General features: G+C 35.2%; 1 protein-coding gene across 4 annotated transcripts in view; it reads left to right on the top strand.

The window, feature by feature from the left end:
• The window catches only part of CNTN4 (contactin 4), a 175,042-nt gene that overhangs the window by 82,371 nt on the left and 70,793 nt on the right, over positions 1 to 21,878 (top strand). For all 4 annotated transcript variants that reach the window (XM_039321679.1, XM_039321681.1, XM_039321678.1 and 1 more), the window contains exon 7: positions 3,458 to 3,608. In XM_039321679.1, coding sequence (XP_039177613.1) covers positions 3,458 to 3,608 — 151 coding nt within the window. The remainder of the gene's footprint in view (positions 1 to 3,457; positions 3,609 to 21,878) is intronic.

Here is a 21,878-nt window from a genome sequence, read left to right as displayed (position 1 = left end):
CTAACAAATTGTCTCTCTATTTTTCCATCTTGACGTAGTTGTCCTAAAATGTTTATCTTCCCTTTGGTCTGTTCTTCTTCTTGATCCTCAGGTTTCTTCTGGTTTATATAGAAAGTCTTTTCCATTTTCAGTGTCAGTCCTTTTTCTGGGTTTTCCATTAACTGTGTTTGTTGATCAGTTGAATCTTCTATCATAGTATTTGATTGTTCCACTTTTTCTATTATATTCTATGTAGTTGATTCTTTAGTTGTAATCAAAGTTTGTGTTCTTATATCTAAGCTGACATCTTGTTATTTTCTGTAGCCTCTTATTTCATCAGAAGGTGTAAGAATAGTTTCATAAACTGCTTTCAACATAAAGAGAATCTGTTCTTGCTCTTCATCCATGTTCTCTTAAATTAAAAGCTTTACAATCAAAGAGTGAAAATAATTTTGTCACTGAGTATAGAACACAGTTGGGCTTCTCACAAAAAGTCCAAATTTTTTATAATCCTTTCCCCAATTTTACTTCTTTTTTGTAAGTAAAAACCCAAATCTTTAATAAAAATAAGAAATCTTTTAGTCCTCAAATTTTAGAAAGATAGAAATCCAGTTAGAATCAGGTTATTCTTTCAGCGTTTTTAAGTCACCGCTGTTTTTAGAGGGTGGGATAAAATTTCCCTTCCCTCTCTGCACAGGGGGGAAATACTTTGGGCAGCTTATACAGGTAGAAAAAATAGTTAGGATTGAAGAGGAGTTCAGATCTCACCCAGTCTCATCTGCGCTGCTTTATAGGTGCCTGGTGATAAGTTTGACTTCAGCTGTCTGCAGCCTAGTGACAGGCCATATTTCTATGACCGGTCTTTCATCCACCGGTTTGGAGGGCTGCCTCGGATCGAGCGGAAGGGCTACTACCCTCCCATAATAAGCGGGAGACCCCTCCTTCCTTGTCACCCCTATAGAGCAATTTTTGGCCCTTTCCAGGGTCCCCCAGCGGCGCGAACTCGGACGTAGAAAACAGAGCTCACCTTCCAGTGTCTGTGGCAACCGCATCAGCAAACCGGAAGTCTCATTTAACAAATCTCTTACTTTGGGGCTCAGCTGTGGTCTTAAGTCGAGGACTACTTGTATGAATTTGAAAAAAAAAGTATTTGGATTTTTAGAGAGCACATGAATTTAATTCTACTGAGGGCAATAAAGGTTTGAGGCACATTTTGCCAATCTCTCCTCACTGGAAATGAGAATTCTCTCCCCATCTATGAAAACCTCCAAGGATCAAAAGTATAAACCGAAAGAGCTGTTTTTTACTGAAGGTCTGTGTTACTGTTCTAAAATGTTCTATAACAACATAGATTTTTTTTCTAGAAGAGAGACCTTTTTGGATTTGGTTCAGTTTGATTTTTTTTTCTTTTGGCCAGATGCTGAATGAAGTGACATTCTATATTAGGAAATAGTTTTTTTAAGTATTTAATCCTTGGTTATTGAGCCATGATATAAAGCTTCCTGAAATATATTTCCACCTTGCAAAAAAAAATATCACTCCCTGAAATGATTAGATGACCTGACATTATAAAATATTAAACATAAAGTTGTATAGTGAAAGCACAACAGGGGAAAAGACTATTACATTTAGAAGATTTTTAATTAGAGAGCACATACAATAATATACTCTACCTCACTTTGAATGAAGTAAGTAGTCTCCCTGGTAATACTGGTGTCTGCCTTTTTCCTGATAGTTTCTAATACAGAAAGGGGGGAGCATTAATTGTAATTCTTTTATATAATATCTTTCTGTCTCCTTATTCACAACATTACTCACAGCTCTTATCTTTGCTGCTTGATGTTCTGTCTTCCAATCTCCTAAGTGATTCTGTGATGGCGTGATGGATCACTTATTCTGTGAGCCAATAAATCTGATGGAAAACATCTTTGAGCTCATGTTTTTCAATGGCTGTTTAAATCATTATTACTACTCAATGATAGATCAGTTTTCCCTCACTAGATGCTTGATATGACAAACATTCATTTGCCATTGTGAACCCTGCAGCTATTGAAGAAAAGTTGATTCACATTACATCAGGGGAAATACAGAATAGATCTCCTACTAATCACCTAGAAATAAATTACACAGAAATGGTTTTCTCCAGGTCTGCTTCAGCCTCACCCCCAGAAGTTACCCAACACATTTGTTGCCTCACTACCTTATAGTTCTTTAGAAGCTAAGCTACAGTGCAGTCAGGTACTGAAAAATCAGTTTTGAGTAGGAGAATGCAATTAACCATTTCCCCTTCTCCACCTCAGCAAAAGATAAATAGATCTTGTTTTCAAGGAAAAATGCTTCCTATAGGCTTAATAAATAAATGTTTATTTGTGAAACCATGTTTAGATATAATAGTGAATAAAATGACACAATACAGACATTGACTGGATATGGGGGAAAGGCCACATAGAGGTATAGGACTAGTATATATTTAAAAAAGGAATGTGGAAGATTTAATAATACTAAATGAATCACATTATTTTAGTCCTAGGGGTGACTACGGGATGAGGGTTAAAAAATGAAGATGCAGGCAGAACTGTGCAACCAAACCCTCATGCCTTTTAAATATGCAACACAAGCATTAAAAAGGGTCAGGGCTTTAATTATGTAGTCCATCTGCCATTTTGTTTTTCTTTTTTAATCTTTTTGCAGATGTCCCTGTCCAGTCCTACAGTATATCACAGTACTTTATTTAATAATAGTTCTTTGTGAAATGTGTTAAGAGAATATGGTAGAATTAGTTGCAGATTTGAAAATCTAAAACTATATTCACAGTAAGTAGCCATTCAGAGTTAGTATATGTTCATTCATTCATTCATAGATTATTATTTGTCATCTGCTAATCTGTAGCTTTATTTGCAAGGATGGAGGCAGAGCACAGAGATATGAATTGCTTATGTGAAAACAAATTGCAAATTGTTTTGTGAAGATGTGGGGTGATTTGAAAGTTCTGGCTGCATTATTTGATTTGTGATAGTTATTTTACAGATGCAAGTTATTACTTAATGTTACAGTCATGAGCAACCATGAAGGTCATGAAATTCCTAGGGAACAAAAACCAATGTTTAGTATCACTGAAATTAACGTGTAGAAAGCATTTCATAATCACACTGTTTTTCATCCAACATTTAATTGGTGTGAGATTACAACCCTTTTCAGTGATTATCCAGAACACAATGTTCATTGTCCTAGCTGATTTGTCAGTCTCTAGAATAGCTTTTCAGGAATATAGAGAATGTACCAAACAAATTAGTTAATGAAAACCAATGTTCCACTTGTTTTATTTATTACCTTTAACCGTGGTTTGGGGATATTCTGAAGGTTAATTATGTAAACCAATAATGATACATTCTAAAAGAATTCATAATAAAGTCAACATTTATTTCAAGACAATTTGATGGTGGTTTTCGTTAATTCTGAGTTCTCTGTTATCTTTCAGCTGTGGGTCCAGATTTCTCCAAAACCTTCTTAAAAAAAATAACTTTTGTTAAAGTTGGTAGTGATGCAACCATTGAATGTAAGCCTAAAGCTTCTCCAAGGCCAACTTTTACTTGGAAGAAAGGAAAAGAGATCATAAAGGAAAGTGAGAGGTAATGCATGAAAATACAACTTGTGTTGCTATTGAGTTTTGTGTGCCCTTACTTGAAATTTGGCTTGGAAAAAAAAAGTAATCGGGAACTAGTATTCAATTTTTAGATAAAACGAACAACTTACACATAGTATGTTATTTCTTAATAATAATAATAATAATAATAATAATAATGTTGGAAGGGACCTTCTTCAGTTTTTTTGAAGATCACTATTTTTACTTGAAATCGTTTCACAAATTATCAGAATGCAATCTCCCTGGAACTTTACAGCTACTTGTCATTATTATTCAGCTTTCTAAAATTAGTTACGAACATATTATAAAGAAATGATTGGCAGCTGTAAAGTCCAGCAATTGTACTCAAAAATCAATCAAAATATTTCAGACAATTCTTTATAATGTGCATAAAGAAGTAAACATACTAGATGCATTTACTATTTTATTCAAGTAAATGTTTCTTAAAGCGATTCCTTTTTCTCTGTGGACCACTTTTCATTTTTAAAAACTATGGAAGACCCCAAAAGAGCTTTTGTGTGTAGGAATTATATTCATTGAAGTTTACAGTATTAAAATTGATGCTGTCAGGTGTAAAAGATCAGTTCCATAGGTGAAGGTCCAATTAAACTGATTTACACCTATCCAAAGGAATATTTGCAATTAATGGTTAACACCTGCTAGGAGTTAGATAAGGGACAACAGATTTGGGGGGGGGGTTGGATTTAGCTCACTTTTGGCTACATAGAGATTCTAGAGATTCTGTAAGGACCTACCTCAGCTAAGCCACCCAAGAAAGCAGAACTCTTGAAATAAGCATTGTCTCAAAAGGAAACTTTTATTAAGGGCTAGTGACAGCAGGGAATCAAGGTGAGATCTGAGAGAAAAACCCACAAAGCGATATATTAAAAGTAGCATTCAATACTCCTCCCCCCCCAGTGTCCCAGTGTTCATTTGAATCTTAGCCAATCCACAGGTGGCATCATGTTTTGGTAACCGGTCTTTCTGGGGTCTCTCTCACTTTCGATTTCTTCTGGCTCCAAGCACAAGACATCTCTCAGATAAGAGCGAGACATTCCATCCCCTGGAGGAAGGGCAACAAGGCAACAAAGCAGACAGTGCAAAGCATCCCCAAAGACTCCCCCCTCCCAACAGAACGGCAGGCAACAAAGAAAGCTATAAAGCGAGCTTTGGATACATTTCTTTGGGGCCTGACATATGGACCCCATAGAAAATGGGAAATCACATGTAAAACAAACAGGGAAAAGGAGGAAAACAAATAAAACAGTCACATCAGTCAGGCTTGTCAGGATACTTGGCACGAAATCGTTTAAGTAGTTTAAGAGCTTTAACATGCTTATACACCCTTTTGTTTTGTGCAGAGAGAAAGTTTTTCCAAGCTACTAAGTATTGGGTAGAACCATGGTGTTTTCAAGAGTTGACCATTTCACGTATTTCAAAATGCTTTCCTTCCACCCACACTGGCACAGGCATGAGAGGAGCCAGAGGCCTAGGGGTAGATGTAATCTCAGACTTGAGTAAACTACAATGAAAGACAGGATGGATTTGTCTGAGGCTCTTAGGGAGCTCTAGTTCCACTATCACTGGTTAATAATGTGCTTAATAGGAAAACATCTTGCAAATTTAGGCCCCAACTTCTTAGAGGGCTGCAAGGTTTCTAAGTATTTTTAGACTGATAAACTTTATTTCCAATCCTAAAAGGTTTTTGCTCTACCCTCTTTTTATCAGCTTGAGCTTTATAGGCATTTCTGGCCTCATCTAGTGCTTTACGTACTACTGGCCAGGTGTTTTGTAATTGTTTGATCCATTCTTGCAAAGAGGGGATTTCAGGTTCTTTGGAGGGTAACTCCGGGATGGGGACAAATGTCTGTCCAATTATCTTGCTGATAGTTGATAAAGCATCTAAGGTATTGGTCTAGAACTGAGTCCAGTCATTCTGTTCCCCCCCACCACCATTCGTTTGAGGATGATGATTAGATGAGAGTCCTTGACTAGAACCCAAAAGATCTAGAAAAGCTCTCCAAAACTTAGAAGTGAATTGGACCATCCTGTCAGATATGATGTGTTGTGGGGCCCCATGGAAGTGAGAGATATGTTGCAAAAACAGGTTAGCAAGCATTTTGGCTGTTGGGATTTGGGGGCAAGGGCTGAAATGGGCTTGTCTAGAGAATAAGTCCGTAACTACCCAGATAACTGTATTTCCAGAGCTTTCAGGGAGCTCTACAATAAAATCCATAGATATCTCTATCCAGGATGCTGAAGGGCTCCCCCCTGGCTGTAAAGATCCCAGCGTCTTACCTTGCCTTTGCTGCAGCACATGTGGGACAGCTCACCACATAGTTCTCTATGTCCTTTTTCAAAGAAGGCCACCAAAATTGCCTTTTTAGTAAATATAGAGTTTTGACAAATCCAAAATGTCCCACAATCTTAGAATCGTGCCTAGCTTGCATTATTCTCAGTCTTAAGCTTGCTGGCATGTATAGTTTCTCTCCAACCCAGGCCAGGTCATCTTTGATTAAGCATAAGTTCTTATGATTTTGAAACCACTCATCAGTCTCTAGTGCTTTTTTTGAAACTCTGGCGTGCTGTTCGATCTATTGGCTTCGTGGTTTTGCTCTGCCCGAGTAGTGACAGGCACTGCAAATTGCTTAGGAGGCATAAATGGCTCAATTACTTCCAATTTAGCACTGTTATATTGAGGCATTCTAGATAAAGCATCTGCTAAGAAGTTCCTCCCCACCCCAGGGAAGTAATGGATTGTAAAGTTAAATCGGTGGAAATATTGGGACCACCATGCTTGTTTAGGGGACAATTTCCTGGGAGATTTCATTGCTTCCAGGTTCTTATGATCAGTGCACACTTGGAATGGTATTTTGCACCCCTCTAGGAAATGTCTCCAGGTCAGAAGGGCCCATTGTACGGCATAGGCTTCCTTCTCCCAGGCTGCCCACCACTGCTTAGTTTCAGAGAGTTTTTAGAAGTATAAGCAAAAGGTTGTAGCTGGACTTCCTTGTTCCTTTGGAGTAGGACTTCTCCTATGTCCACATCGCTAGCATCGGCCTGAATGACAAAAGCTTTCTCCAGGTCTGGGTACTTTAAAACCGGCTCCATAGAGAAAAGTCTCTTTAACTTTTGAATGTGGCTTGACACTCCCCCATCAGTGGAGTGGATCGTTGGGTTTCAGTTTGTCTGCTCCCTTAGTCTTTAATAGATTTGTGATGGAGAATGCGATTTGCACAAATGAGGAAATGAACTGCTGGTAAAAATTTGCAAACCTAAAAAACTTTACAGCTGCTTTCTAGTACAAGGAGGAGCCCACTCTAGCACAGCTCGTACTTTCTCTTGGTCCATTTCGACCCCCTTACTAGAAATGTGATGATCCAAATAGTCAATATGATCCTTGTGAAATTCACATTTAGAGAGTTTGGCATATAACAGTTTATTCAGTACCGCTCTAATTTAACCTTGGTTTCCATGTAGATCAAGATGTCATCATGGTAACCTAAAACCCCTTTGTAGAGGTGCTCCCACAGAACTTCATTAATTAATTGCATAAACACAGCAGGTGGCCCTTGCAGGCCAAAAGGCAGCACCTCAAATTGGAAACAACCCATGGGGCAATTAAACAGTTTTCCATTCATCCCCCTCCCTTATTCTTATGTGGTAATACGCCTCCCGCAAATCCAGTTTGGAGAATTTTTTTCCTTTTGACAGGTGTGCTATCCTGTCCTTCATGAGGGGGAGGGGGTATAGGTTCTCTATGCATACAGTGTTCAGCCTCTATAATCTATGCAGAGACGAAGCATCCCATCCTTCTTTTCTCTGAATAGCACAAGGACTGCTACCCAGGGTTTTGCAGGCTGGATGAAACCCTGTGCTAAGTTCTTTTCAATAAACTTACAAAATGCATTAAGTTCTCTTGGAGTCATCTTCGGTTTTGGAAGCTTTGCCCCTGAGTTAATTTCAGTGGCACAGTGTGTTAGTCGATGGGGCAGAAGTTCATCCGACCTCTGTTCACTGAACACTTTGGCCAGGTCTTGGTATTCTGGTGGGAGGCTCTGCTGAGCCTCCCACCAGAATACTGAGGGCAGAAGCTGATTCGCGACATAGTCCATGCCTCCGGCCCTTTCCTTTGGATGCGGGAGAGGTTCTCTTCTTCAGGAATTTCAAGCACCCTTCTCCAATCCACTATGGGGTTCCATTTCTTTAGCCATGCCAAGCTTAATACTAATGGCCACTTCATGTTAGGAGCCACAACAAATGCTAAAGTTTCTGATGGTCTCCCATGGTGATGTGCAAGGGTCTGGTAGCAAAACTTAGTGAAAGATAAGCATCTGTACAGATTTCCTGAATGCCAAGAGTATTGAGGTCAAACAAATGGGGAAGGTGTTCCCTTTGACTTAGGCAATCCATGCCCCATGGTTCATTCAGTGATACTTCCTTATCTAAACAGAAAGAAAATGACCATGAGCAGATTGCTCTTGTGTTAATTCAGCCTCTCATCTTCAACCTAAGTGTCGTCCTCTGGTTCATCATTTGACATGCATAATAACACATTGTAGTATCTTGTTGTTTGCTGTTAGAGCTGATGATGCCAGCCATCATGTCCTAGAGGAGAGAAAAATAGGTATTGAAAACTCTCATAGAAGCAATGTGACTCTGAAAATGTTGATAAAGATTCTTAATCATCCAGGTAGAGTTGTCTGTAAGTTAAGTCATGGCAACTAGACTTCCCAAAAAACAAAACAAAAATCCAGTTGCCGTGACTCAATTTACCAATGGCTCTGAAATTATTGGCAAACCATCTCCTTGTTTTCTCAACATAATGTGTTGTAATGTTGGTTAAGTTTCAGTGGTTTTTGGTATAACGACAACAACTTTGTAGATATTTTATGCAGTAAATCATGTCTCATGTTCAGATGCTGCCTCCATGATGAATCAATTTCTTACTTGCTGAATGAAGAAGGAAGCAAGGGATTATGAACTGGGAGATTGTGAAATTTTATTCCCTCAGGACTCATGGGAGTCAGGTGCATTCTGTATATTAGCCTATCTGACATATCTAGTTCAAAAATTGTTGCCCTATGATGCAGGCTGAAGGTAATAGCAGCAATAGTTTTAGTACAACATAAATAAAACTTTTATAACTTAGGCAAAACTGAAGTTGATAAGACTTTGCCAAAACAGAATATCCTTGTGGAATAGTAGGGAAAATATAGCTAAGCTGTAATAGAAATATTTACACAACAGATGAAAATATTCTCCTTAAAGGGTTAAAAAAAATATTCCTTATCACCCTCAAACCAATGCTGTTTTCCCCTTTCAAGTAGGTAATTCTTAAACTATTACAAGAAATTCTGTTTTGTGTATAAGATATTTTAAAAGTTTCCTTCAATATCTAAAGTTTATTTAATATTCAGTTCTGAAAAAAAGGATTTAAAGTATATTCCATAATCATGGTTTTGCAAGTTAATTATGAAAAAGCTTCTGTGCAAAATGGGGGGGGGGGAAGGCTGTTGTGCATTATGTTCTAATTTCTGTTTACATGATTAAGGAGAGGTCCTAGAGAATTACAGAATTTCATTATTCAATGAAAACATCTCAGTGATTTGCCTGGAATATTTGCAGTACAGTGTCATATTTGAACTGAGTGTCTAGGCAAAGTAATAACATTAATTTTATAGTGCAGCTGGGTCTTCTTTTCTAGAAGCTGTGAAGGATAGCAAAATAGAACCAAGTCTGATTGATACTTTCTCAAGATACAGAGGTTATCTTGCATGGATGGATGGATGGATGGATGGATGGATGGATGGATGGATGGATGAATGGATTTAGATTTCAGATTATTTTCATGAAATGGAATTACTGTTTCTTGTAAAATACCTAAAGGTATCTCTTAATGGTACTTGAAAACTATACTTTTGCATGAAGAATTTTGCCTTGGGGTACAGTTACACAATTGTGCTCATAAAAAATACTTCATCACCATAATAATAGAAATTTTCTCTTGGAGAAGTAAGTGCCATCAATATTGCAGAAAATAAATTATTTAATGCTGTGAAACAGATTTACATATATTATAACTCAGAACTTTGGCTCTAGAAATAAAGAGTAATTATTCATAAGCATTGATTTAGATCTTAGTCTCAAGTTGGTAGGTGTTTAGCCTCTACTTTCTTTGTTTTTTCAATAATTTTATTAAGTATTATATAATGAACTTGTATTATATAAAACAAAATAAAGACATATAATATGCAGAAAAAGAAGATAAAAATAAAAACATAGAAAAGAAAAAAAATAAATCTCACCCATCCTCAGCAACATTAAGATCATATCACTAACTTTTAAAATAAAGCCAAACATCGCCTCATTCCATATCTTCCCCAGTTTCTATAAATCCATCCTTTAAAACCTCATCCCTCCCTAATTTATTAGCACATATATTGTGTAAATAAAATTTATACAAAACTTTCTAAAGCAGTGGTTCTCAACCTTTCTAATGCCGCGACCCCATAATACAGTTCCCCATGTTGTGGTGACCCCCAACCACTTATACATCACTGGGTGCCAGGGGCGTGGCCAAAGAAAAAGGGGAAAATGGCAGACAGCCTTGTTTGGCAACCCCTGTGAAATGGTCGTTCGACCCCAAATGGGGTCCCGACCCACAGGTTGAGAACCACTGTTCTAAAGTCAACAATTATATTCCAAAAAATACAAATCTTTAAACTTATAGTTAAAACTGTGTTGTTGTTGTTGTTTTTAAAAAAAAGGGATTGAAGGACATTCAACCTAGTGAATTCAATAAAATTTGCCAGTCTTAAGGTTCTTAATATTTAAAGAAAGCCAAAAAATAAAAACATAAATCCAAAGTGATTAAAAGATGAGCTAGTTGGGCCTTAGAATTCATATAGTCAACATTAGCAGCTATGAGCACGATGGAATCCTGCGATTCTCAGCCAATTGCAACAAAACAAGTTGCAAGTTTGACGTAGTTCACATTTTCATTATTTTTCTTTCAAGTCTTTCAACTTTCCAAATATTCAGGTACTGTACAAATGGTTTAAAATATAAACTAGACATAGTGTCTGTTTTTTATATATTTAACAATTTTTATACTACCCCAATCAAATCTGACTGATTAACAGCATGGTTACTTTCTATAAAACTTCAGACCACTGACTTTTAATTGACTAAAAAAAATGCTTAGTTAGCATCAAGTGCCTTAAAATTGAATATTATAAATTCAATTTTATAATTGAATATTATAAAAATAATAAAATGTAATATAACATAATATTATAAAAAATAATACTGGAAACCCCTGTTCTAGACAGTTCTGTTTCAGACAAAAGATCTTTGTACAATGTAGGTGGGTGGAAAAAAAAATTGTCTTTATTTTCAGACTAACTCATTATGTGTTATTTGGTGCTAAATCTTTTTTCATTATTGTGATTCATTTCTTTTCTCCACATATCACTTAGTTTTCATTGAGCCCAAGAGTTTACCATTAATTATCTCCTTTCCTGTCAAAATCATTGTGACATTTTCATAAAGCAAGAAGTATTTTAAACACACAAAGAATCTGAGCTGGCCTTCTAGTCTAAGAAAATATATTCTCCTTAACAAAATATTTTTTTCATATTTTTGTTCTTTTGTTCTTTTTATAGTTAGTAGTCTTATGATTTTCACCTGTGGTGGGTTGTTGTTTTTTTTTGTTTAATTCTTTCTTAGAATTAAAGATAATAGAATTATCGAAGACTAATGGCATAACCAGATTTTGATGGGCTTCTGGAAAATCCAAAGAGCTGAAGTAAATCACACTTTGGGGTGAGGATGTTCCATAAAGAGGGCACCACAGCAGAGAAGGCCTGCCTGTTGAGACTAACCAAGTGTAGCTTCATAGCAGACGGGCTTCGTAGCATGCCTCTTCTGCTGGGCTTTTTTTTAATGGGGTGGTTTTTGTACTTTTATATTTTTGTATTTGTACTTTTATATTTATGTACAGATAGTCCTTGACTTATGAGCACAATTGAGCCCAACCACTGAGAACCAAAAAACTACTTCAACTGCAATCCTGAAGGCAGCATTTAAAATGAACAAACAGGCACCCCACCACACAGCAAAAATCATAACAACCTCCCCACACACACAAGAAACCAGACCATCACTCAGAGGCAACCAAAGGAACAAACACCATTTGCATCACACAGAGGATACTTAAACACAAAGGACTTGCCCAGCAACAACAACCAGCCAATCAAACAGCCAAAACCAGACCACGACTCAGCAACATCCAACCACACTAATTTACATCACACAAAAAGGTATTTAAAAGGCCAGTGCTCTGACAGATGAGCACAATTCAAAGTGCATTGAAGATGCCCTCCCGAATGGATTCGAAACATTTGCAGCCAAATCGCCAAGTTCGGAGATATATCAACAGCCCAACTACCATCCCGAGCTACTTATATTCAAACAAATTTCAATGAGCCCAACATTTTTGTTGCTAAGAAAGACAAGTGAGCTTATTAAGTGAGCTTTCCCCCATTTTTCAACCTTTCTTGCATAGATATTAAGTGATATTAAGTTAACAACACAGTCATTAAGTGAATTGGGCTTGCCCATTGACTTTGCATGTCACAATGTTGCAAAAGATACTCACATGACCCCAGAACACTGCAGCCATAATAAATGCATGCCAGTTGCCAAGCATCCCAAGTTTTGATTACATGACCATGGAGATACTGCAAAGGTCATACGTGTAAAAAATAGTTGTCACTTTTTTTCAGTACCATTGTATAGTACTTGCTTTATATTATATATTTACATTTTGGATCATATTTTTGTTGGGATGGTTTTTGTAGTCTCAGATGTAGAATTGGTCAGATGAAAGGAAAACATGGTAATTCTTATATGTCCTCTATATTTGAAGTCTACAACAGGCATGTCAAACTCGCGACGTCATGTGACGTTGTGCAACATATCGGGCCAGTTTTGCCATTGTCGACAATGGGGTGGGTGCGGCTTCCATGTGACGTGTCTGGCTCATGGGCCAGCAGTTTGACACCCCTGGTCTACAGCAATGAAAATAATTGCATATTGAGCGTCAAACTACTTTGGAAGGATTTGGGATAGCTAGAATGGAAATGATGCTTCCATCCCCATTACCATTCAAAGTGGTAATAAATAAATAAATAATAGCTAGGTTGAGTGTTTTGATTTTATTGGAATTCTTTACATGTTATTCTTACCCTCCCTTTTCACCTTACATTTGGTTTTATATTTAGAGACTTTGCTTTATAGCTTTAATAATAATATTTCTCATTACGATTTTTTCCACCTGAAAAAAGTGGCCTCACTTTATTTTAGGTTGGCACAAAGTTTATATATTTCTAGGTTGGAAGGTCCAAAACATGTTTCTTTTTATTTTCCTACAATTAAAAGTATAAATTCTTGATACAATTTTGCAGCTGGATAGAATAGAATTATCATGAGGTTGGTGGCAGCTATCCTAGTGATCAGATACTGGTTATAAGTATGATATGTTATACTCAGGGCAATTTAGATAATGCTCAGAGGAAAAATATGAGGAAACTTTAGTTTTGTTTTGTTTAATCCTCTTTTGAATTTTTAAAATCCAGGGTGGAGAAACTATGGCTTTGCAGTTATTACAAAATGGCACATCCCAGTATCACTTATTAGCAATTATTAGCTGGGTTGGTGGAAAATGGAAAGCTCAGCAACATCTAAAAGGCTACATCTTTCCTTTCCATATATTAACATTTAATACAAACTTCAAATTAATGTTAGAATATGAGGGATTTCTTCTCTTAAAACTTGCAACTTTATCACTGATAAATGTAAGGACTAGGAACAGCTTCAAGTTGTTTAATTTCTGCAAACAAGAATCTGAAGAACTAAAACAAGATATAAGAGACATTAGAAAACGTAATCTCACCTCCCCATGGGAAAAAAATCAGGTATCAAAAAGAAAAAGATCTAGGTTTTACAGGTTAAACCAAGGAAAAATGGAAGATGAAAGCCCTGAGCAAGCAGAAGTTGAATGCAGGCTTCTAGAAAGGTCAAGGAAGGTATCTCCAGTGAGAATGTTATTAAAGAAAGGAATATAATAACAAAAGGAAAATCAGAGCACAGTTTAGGAGCAGAGAAAACACAAGTTAATTTACAATAAAGGCAGGAAGAGTCAAGAGTCATCACAGAAGAGAAAGCTTATAGAACAATATGGTTGATTGTTTCAATCATTTGCAAATGAAATTACATAACAATAGAAATATTTGTGAAGGGAAAAGAAATCATGAACTAACTTCAGTAGAAATTGATCTAGAAAAAGCTACAAATTGACTGTCAAAGACAAAATAGTTGATAAGAGGCAAATAAAGTTATAATAAACTATGTCAACCAAAATTAAACAAATCTATGTGCCCAGAGTTTGGAATAATTAATTACATATTTTTATACTGAAAAGAAATGGAAGATAATGTGCCTTTAATAGAAGCTTTGCATTAATTACTCAGGAAACTTATGTTTTGATTAAGATGCTACAAAGAGTAGAGCCCGGGGGGGGGGGGTGTAAAAGGTGATACAAACTTACACTTAGTTAAAAAAGAGAGGAGGTAAGATAGGTGACATGACAAAAAGGACCCGAAAACATTAGAAAATTTATATTTCCTTCACATATTATAATAAGGTCCTTATTTTGTAGATCATGCCAAATGCAGAACATGTTAAAACTAATGGGAATGATAGAACACTTCATTGTTCTTCTATGGAAGTTTTACAAGGATAAAAATTACAATAGTAGTTTGAAGAGAGAAAGAAGTGAGACAAGACAGATATGGTCCCGGATTTTTAAATGTGTACAGTAAATATATAAAAAGAATGGCAGGGTGGGGAGAAATGAAATGAAAACTGAAGCCAAATTGGAGATTGAAAGACTTAAATTTGAGAAATGTAGATAAGACTACTTTGTTGGAAAAAAATCTAAACTATTTATGAACATAAAAATGAAAAGTAAAAATTCTGAATTAATGTTCAATAATTAAAAGACAAGTGGTAGCAATCTGCATGATTAGTAAATTTACAATTGATGGTAAAAAACTGACAATAGATTAAAGCTTTGTGGATTTAGGAAGAGATAAAGATAGACAGTTAGCTGGAGAAGTAAAGAAAAGGCTAATAGGAGAAAGGAAATATGAACATGAAAAATAAAGACATTTAATTGACAATAAAATCAGAAAGCATTTTTTTTTCAAATGGTAATGACTAGTTGTGAAATCTGGATATAAATATATATTTGGAGTTAGTTAAAAAATGTACCATGCACGAAGAAACATTATGTTAGTTATGGACCAAATAAGGACAGAGCATTGTAACATTAACTCATGAAAAGATACTTGAGCAATAATTTATAATCAGCTAAAACAGACCCAATTTGTTTTCTTTTCATTTGTATTCTGAATAAATTCAGCAAGTCTGCTCTTTCTGTTTTTAGCATTAATTTATTTTCTTGTAGAATTTCTTTTGGGATTGACTTTATTAGTGTATAAGAACGTTAGGTCGTCTTCTTAGACAATCTGCATATATTTTCACACGTTGATTTGACTTCAATAATCTTGTAAATACATGTAAATCATTAATAAATCTTTATCTTGGCTTTCTCAAAAATATCTATCATGTAATTTATGTTTGCCTCAAAAATATGAAATTGAACAAAAGGAAAAGACCAAATGTTGCTTTCTAGTATACACATATTAATAAAAGCTAGCACAAACCATTTCTTAATGCAAAATAAACATTATAAAAAGCAATGTCTTTTTCACTAGAACAAATCATCCCTTTTATTTTATGGGAGTTATTAGCCTTTATAACCTGATAAAAATCTAGTTCATGTCTATCTCAAACCTGAGTATAGGATTCCTGGTGAGAACACAGAAACTACATTTCCAACAGCAATTTGCTTCTTTGACTCAAGTTCATTTAACATTCTGCATCATTAATATTAAGAATTAGGTATAAACAGGGGAGATGAAAAAATCTAACTGCCCATTTTTCATAGGCAATAGGCTAAATGCAGCTCAGTGTGATTGGCAATTATAAAGACCTCCTGAAGTTTCATTTTATTATAGCCTTGTCCTTCTCCTGGGACCAAAGTACAATCCCCAAGACACTTTCCTCACAATCATACAAGAATCCATTCACCTTTGAGTTTTCTAAGCAATTTATCTCTTACAAAATTGAATTGTTCTTCCAAGTGATTGCAATTCACAGTTGCTAATTATACTAGGAGTTTGTGCATTGCAATTGTCATTCAAAAGTGGTCTAAGTGATAATAGATTTCCCTATCATGTTTCGGAATCCTATGTTAAAATGAATGTTTTTTTAAATGGAGGGGAGCAGTTCTTTTTAATTTATTGATTTTTAGATCTGGTTTAGATTTGATCTTTAGATTGTTTGTGTGTGTGTGTGTGTGAAACTGCTCACAATTGTATGTGTTGTAGAGTTATGCACCATGTTCAATACATTTGTTTGCTTCAATCCAGGATACCAGAGGTGAAACAAAAAGCTGTATTTGTAAATCTCTTCCATTATCCTTTTCATATAAATGATATGATGTCAGCTTCAAAGAAATGCCAGTGTACCTATATATCTGAGAGTAAGCTACATTAAATTTAATAGGATGAATTTCTGTTTTGTTTACCTTATCTAATGGCTCGTCAGAACTGTGGGAACTGTTAACCACACCACCTTGTAATACACGCCAACTTTCAGAATGTTCTTCTTTTGAACAAGAACACTTATGTTGAGAGAAACAGCTACATAGAAATACGTATAATTCTATTTACAAGTCTCTGTTTTGAACACTTTGGAGCTGCTATGAATAGTGTAGGATAATGTTTTTAAACATTGTACATGGCATTTGAAGGGTTTGTTCTTTATTCTTTTTTTGTGTGGAAACACTTTCTTGCATTACAGCTATCAATTTAAAATAAATTCCTTCCCATGGTTGTTTCTGCAGCATGTTTATTTTTTGTAGTCTTAAACATGCCCTTGGCTAAATCACTGCTATCCACTGTAAGGCATTATATTTCTTGAAGAATATCACAAAGCTGGTGTTATGTTAATGCTGAAAGACATATACATTGCCTTTCTATATACAATTCAAAAAGTTGTTTCTTATCTTCCAAGATATGACTGTCTTATAGACAACTGTCTCGGGGACTGCCAATCTTGTTCTGAAGCTATTTAGACAGTATGCTAGACAAGTGCCCCTTTGAAATTCTGAAGTTTTTTAGACATTTATGTTTAATAAAATAGATAGGATAATTTCCTGTATTGTTCCTAGGCTAAACAAAATATTCTTGTGGGAAGAGTATTCTTTTTGTTTTTAATGTTGTAAACCACTCAGACTATAGCGAGATAGGGAACAAATAAATTTTAAAAATAAATATTATCATCATCTACTGTTTAGAATCACTCGTTTAACCAGTTTGTAGCATTAAACTAGTTTCCTGACAGTTCCACATATTTACTTCTAATAACAACTTTACACTACTGTCTTGACTACTCCCTCAATATATAATTGGGAGATGAAAAAGTGATTATGTGAGAAAAAGCTGAACACAAGCGTCCATTATTTCCAATAGTTGACTACAAATCAAATACATTATATGCATTATTCACACAATAGATGCAAACAACTTCAACTCATGAACCTGATTCAATATTTCTATCTATCCTCAGTATTTCTATCTATAAGATACTGTATGCTGTCTCCAAATATATTACTTTTAACTAAATGAAATATTTAGATTCAGTTCTTAAATACTGGTAAATACGTCACAAACATTCATATTTCATATGGGTAATTCTCAATTTACAACCATTTTTTAAGTGACCATTCAAAGTTACAAGGCACTGAAAAAAGTAATTTATGGCTGTTTTTCAGACTTATGACCAGTGCAGCATTCCCATGGTCATGTAATAAAAATTTAGACACTTGGCAACTGGCATGCATTTATGGTTGTCCTGGGATCATGGGATCATCTTTTGTGATCTTCTGACAAGCAAAGTTAATGGGGAAACCAGATTCATTTAAGAACTGAAGTGACTGATTTAACCACTGGGCAAGAAAGGTCATAAATTGAGGACTACCTATAGTAGTCCAATAACAGTCTCCTCTTTCTTTAAATATTTGTCATTTAAAACTACTTGCATTTATTCAGATTAGTCTCATGAGGAAAACTTCTCCTCAGCTCATGCAGATGAATTAGTCATTAGTGCATATTACCTGGCTGATTTCACAGCCATCTCCAGACTGTTTGTTAGTCCCTGAAAAAGCTTCTGCAAAGAGAAAAATAATTGGTCATTATCTTGAAGGTGATTAGAACAAACAATCCATTAAAGATTGGCATTTTTCTGCACTATTTATGTATATTTTTAAAAGAAGCACACTTGATATTAATAGAAAACAGCTAGAATCATGCTGTTTATAAGTATTAGTTATAATTTATTTAAGTATCTTTCCCCAAAAGCTGGATTTTCTATTGGTAGAATTCTCTTTTTATCAGCATTATCAATGAGATCAATTCATATTTTGTAGTTGAAGTTTCATTTAAAAAAATTGAAACACAGATAATATTCCTTTAATTTGTTGATTAAAAATATTTTGCTACCGTGCAAAGAGACTTTAGCCATTAAGACTTACACCTAGAGCAGTGTTTCTCAACCTTAGCAACTTTACGATGTGTGGACTTCAACTCCCAGAATTCTCCAGCTAGTGTTGCTAGCTGAAGAATTCTGGGAGTTGAAGTCCACACATCGTAAAGTTGCCAAGGTTGGGAAACACTGACCTAGAGAGTACTAGAATCAGAGATGACCCAATAAAATTGAATTGTGGAAAAATTATCCTTTCAGTTAAACATGATGTATATTTCTCACATATGCTAAGTTAAACAACAGTCTGTATGATCTGCTTCAGTAAAATGATGTATTCATAATTTATTTCATGTCCTCATTGCAGCATGGTGTAACCTTTACCACAGTAATAACAATATTCATAAGTATACTATGTACTAAAAAAAGCTGTTTATAAAGACATTTGATTAAGAAGCTTTTTATGAAGTTATATGAAGGATGGGCAAACTTGACATTCATGAACTGTCTTTGTTACTGAAATGCTGCTTGTTGTGATGGTTCAGCTATGAGAATGGAAAAGAAAAACCTATTTGTTTCCCACCTGGCTGTAATAAACTGTGTAGGTACGTGATAAATAGCATCTGCATAGCTAACATCTACATATAAGGCTAAGCATTAGCCTTAGGGAGCATACCTTTTCACCTGTTTATGTTTTATTTATCTATCAAATTTATATAGCTACTCAGCTCACCCAAGGTGACTCTGGGCAACACACAACAATAAATAATACAAAAGAATATAGAAACAGCCAATTCAAATATAAAAAGCACAATAATAAATATCCTAAAACCCAAAATACCAAATTTGAAGTGAAGAGAGAATAAAAAACGGCACCTTCAACAATGGAGCCATCTAGATAAGTTACTGGTTCAATGAAAGTCCAAAGCATGGCCACATAACCAGGTCATGAGGACTTTTTTTGGAGTATCAAAAGGGGATTGATAACAGACAAGTTATCAATGAAGGCCACAAATCAGTTTGTTCATTACAATCTTGCCACAATATTCCACAACCTTTTAAAAAATGATTTGGAAAATGGCACCTCCCATCCTTTTTCCAACATTCTTCTGTCTTTTAGATTATGTTAATTTGTTCCAATATGATCTCTAGAGCATGGCAAAACAAAAATCTAGTGCTGTAGTGTTGTATGTTATGGGAATTTTATAAAGACATTATTAGAGCATAAAGTAATCGTAATATTGCTTTAGTCCAGTCAGAATGTCACTAAAACATAAACTGAGTCTATTCATTCCTGTACCGCGAGGGATACTAACTGTTCACTTTTTAAAACATACTGAAAAGTATCAAGTTTTTCTTCTTCTTCAATATTCTATTGGTACATTTTATAGGTAAGAGTGAATCTTCATAGGTCAGGGGCAAATCAATAGATCAAAATCATCTGAAGCTAAAAAGTATGGAGTGACAATAGCTTTAACAGATCCATGGGAATTTTATAGGCAGAGTGATTTAGTAAAACACTTTCAGAATTGCTTCATGAACCCATGTTTGTAAATATGTCTATATGATTAACCTTAATTCCTGCTTTCTGATTGGCCCAACTTTATTCATTCATTCATTCATTCATTTATGAGACTTATATACCGCTTTAAGTGCAAGCACTCTCTAAGTGGTGTACACCAGTAAGCAACGTATATATATGACAGGGTGTTCATTCAAGGTAAATATCTCCTCCCCCTGTCTCTCTCCTGGTAGCTAACAAAGTGGGAGAGAACCCGTGGCTTAGAGGTTATAACATCTGCCTAACATGCAGATAGCCCAGGTTCGAATCTCAGAAGAGTAAGTTTGGCTGATGAGGGTTAAAGGAACCCGAAATAGCTATACCATTCTCTCTTTATTCTTTGTTAGCAAAACCTAAAAACCTAAAAATGTAAAATGATGTCGCAGTTAGTGACTGCTGCTTGTGGATGGCTCTAGATTGAGCTGATACAGGCAAAAGAAAAGAAAAGAAAGAAGATTTCTTTCTCCCATATCTGGGCTGACAGGGTGTTCATTCAAGGTAAAATATATATATATATATATATATATATATATATATATATATATATATATATATATATATATTTACATTGCCCCCAACAATCTGGGTCCTCATTTTACCTACCCCGGAAGGATGGAAGGCTGAGTCAACCTTGAGCCGGTGAGATTTGAACCGCTGACCTGCTGAACACAGTCAGCTAAAGTGGCCTGCAGTACTGCACTCTAACTGCTGCACCACCTCGGCAGAATTACATTTACATAATTTTCTAAAGGTCTGAGTTAGCTACACAACTCTGTAACATGGAAATATCCATCACATTTTGAAGACTTTGAAGTTAAAAATGTTTTTACTTTTAATAAAAAGAGCATTGATTTATCTCCTAAACCCAGATGTATTCTAAGTCACTATGTTTTTGAAATATCTTTTGTGCCATAAAGATCAATTGCTCCTGTATTTTACAGATAATGTAATACATAATAGATAAGATGACCTATCTCCATAGAAATGCAGAATACTTCATTATCAGTTTCATTTTTCCCAGTGCTCAGTTATCACTTTCTTTTTTATGGCTGATAAAAAAACATAACTAAAAAGCAGTCCAGATGTAACTCATTTGTATTAACCTAGCTTCTAAATTGTATCATTAGATTTCCATCTCCATTTTGTTTATCTAGCATTGTCAAAATTCATAGATATTAAACGGAGCCCACTGTTCTATAAAAGAATAATTGCTCATAAAAAAAACATTTTGAAGCATTTTGACATTGGAGCCCAGCAAAGCTGTATTCCAAGTTAGTTCAGAAGACAAAGTTCATGAACTATTTTCATACAGGCTGTCCTCAACTTACAACACTTCATTTAGTGATTTTTTTAAATGTTATGTCACTGAACAAAAAATGAATTATGACCATTTTTCACACTTACAAATGTTGCAGCATCCCCATGGTCACATGATCAAAATTCAGACAGTTGGCAACTAACTCATATTTATGACATGAAGTGTCTCAGGATCATGAGATCACCTTTTGTGACTTTTTGACAAACAAATCAATGGGGAAACCAGATTCACTTAGAATTGTGTTACTAACTTAGCAACTACAAAGATTCACTTAATAACTGTAGCAAGAAAGGTCATAGAATGGGGCAAAATGCACTTAACAAATGTCTCGCTCAGCACGATAAATTTTGGGCTCAGATGTGGTTGCAAGTCAGGGACTGCCTGTATTATTGGTCGATAAAGATGTACATTTTGGTTATAAAAATATGTAAAAATAGTTTCTTCATACTGCTGAAGAAAATTGTTATATTGTAAAAAAAAAAAGCTGCTTTGTCATCAGCTAATTCAGAACCCTATGGATTCTAATTTTAAAAGATCCCCTTAGATCTTTATGTCTATAATGTATATTTCTTGAATAAATATTTTATTTTATGTAAAATACCAGAAATTTCCACAATGATTTTTAAAATGTATTCCTTTAAGAAAACCAAATTCATTTTTCATTAAACTGGAGCCTTCTCCTGTTTTTGATATCAAATAGCTAT

This window comes from Crotalus tigris, unplaced genomic scaffold (assembly GCF_016545835.1).
Source record: "Crotalus tigris isolate CLP2741 ecotype Arizona unplaced genomic scaffold, ASM1654583v1 scf7180000023780.715972, whole genome shotgun sequence".
Classification (NCBI taxonomy): Eukaryota; Metazoa; Chordata; class Lepidosauria; order Squamata; family Viperidae; genus Crotalus; species Crotalus tigris.
Note: the sequence above shows the minus strand (reverse complement) of the source record. Positions and strands in the feature narration are given on the sequence as shown.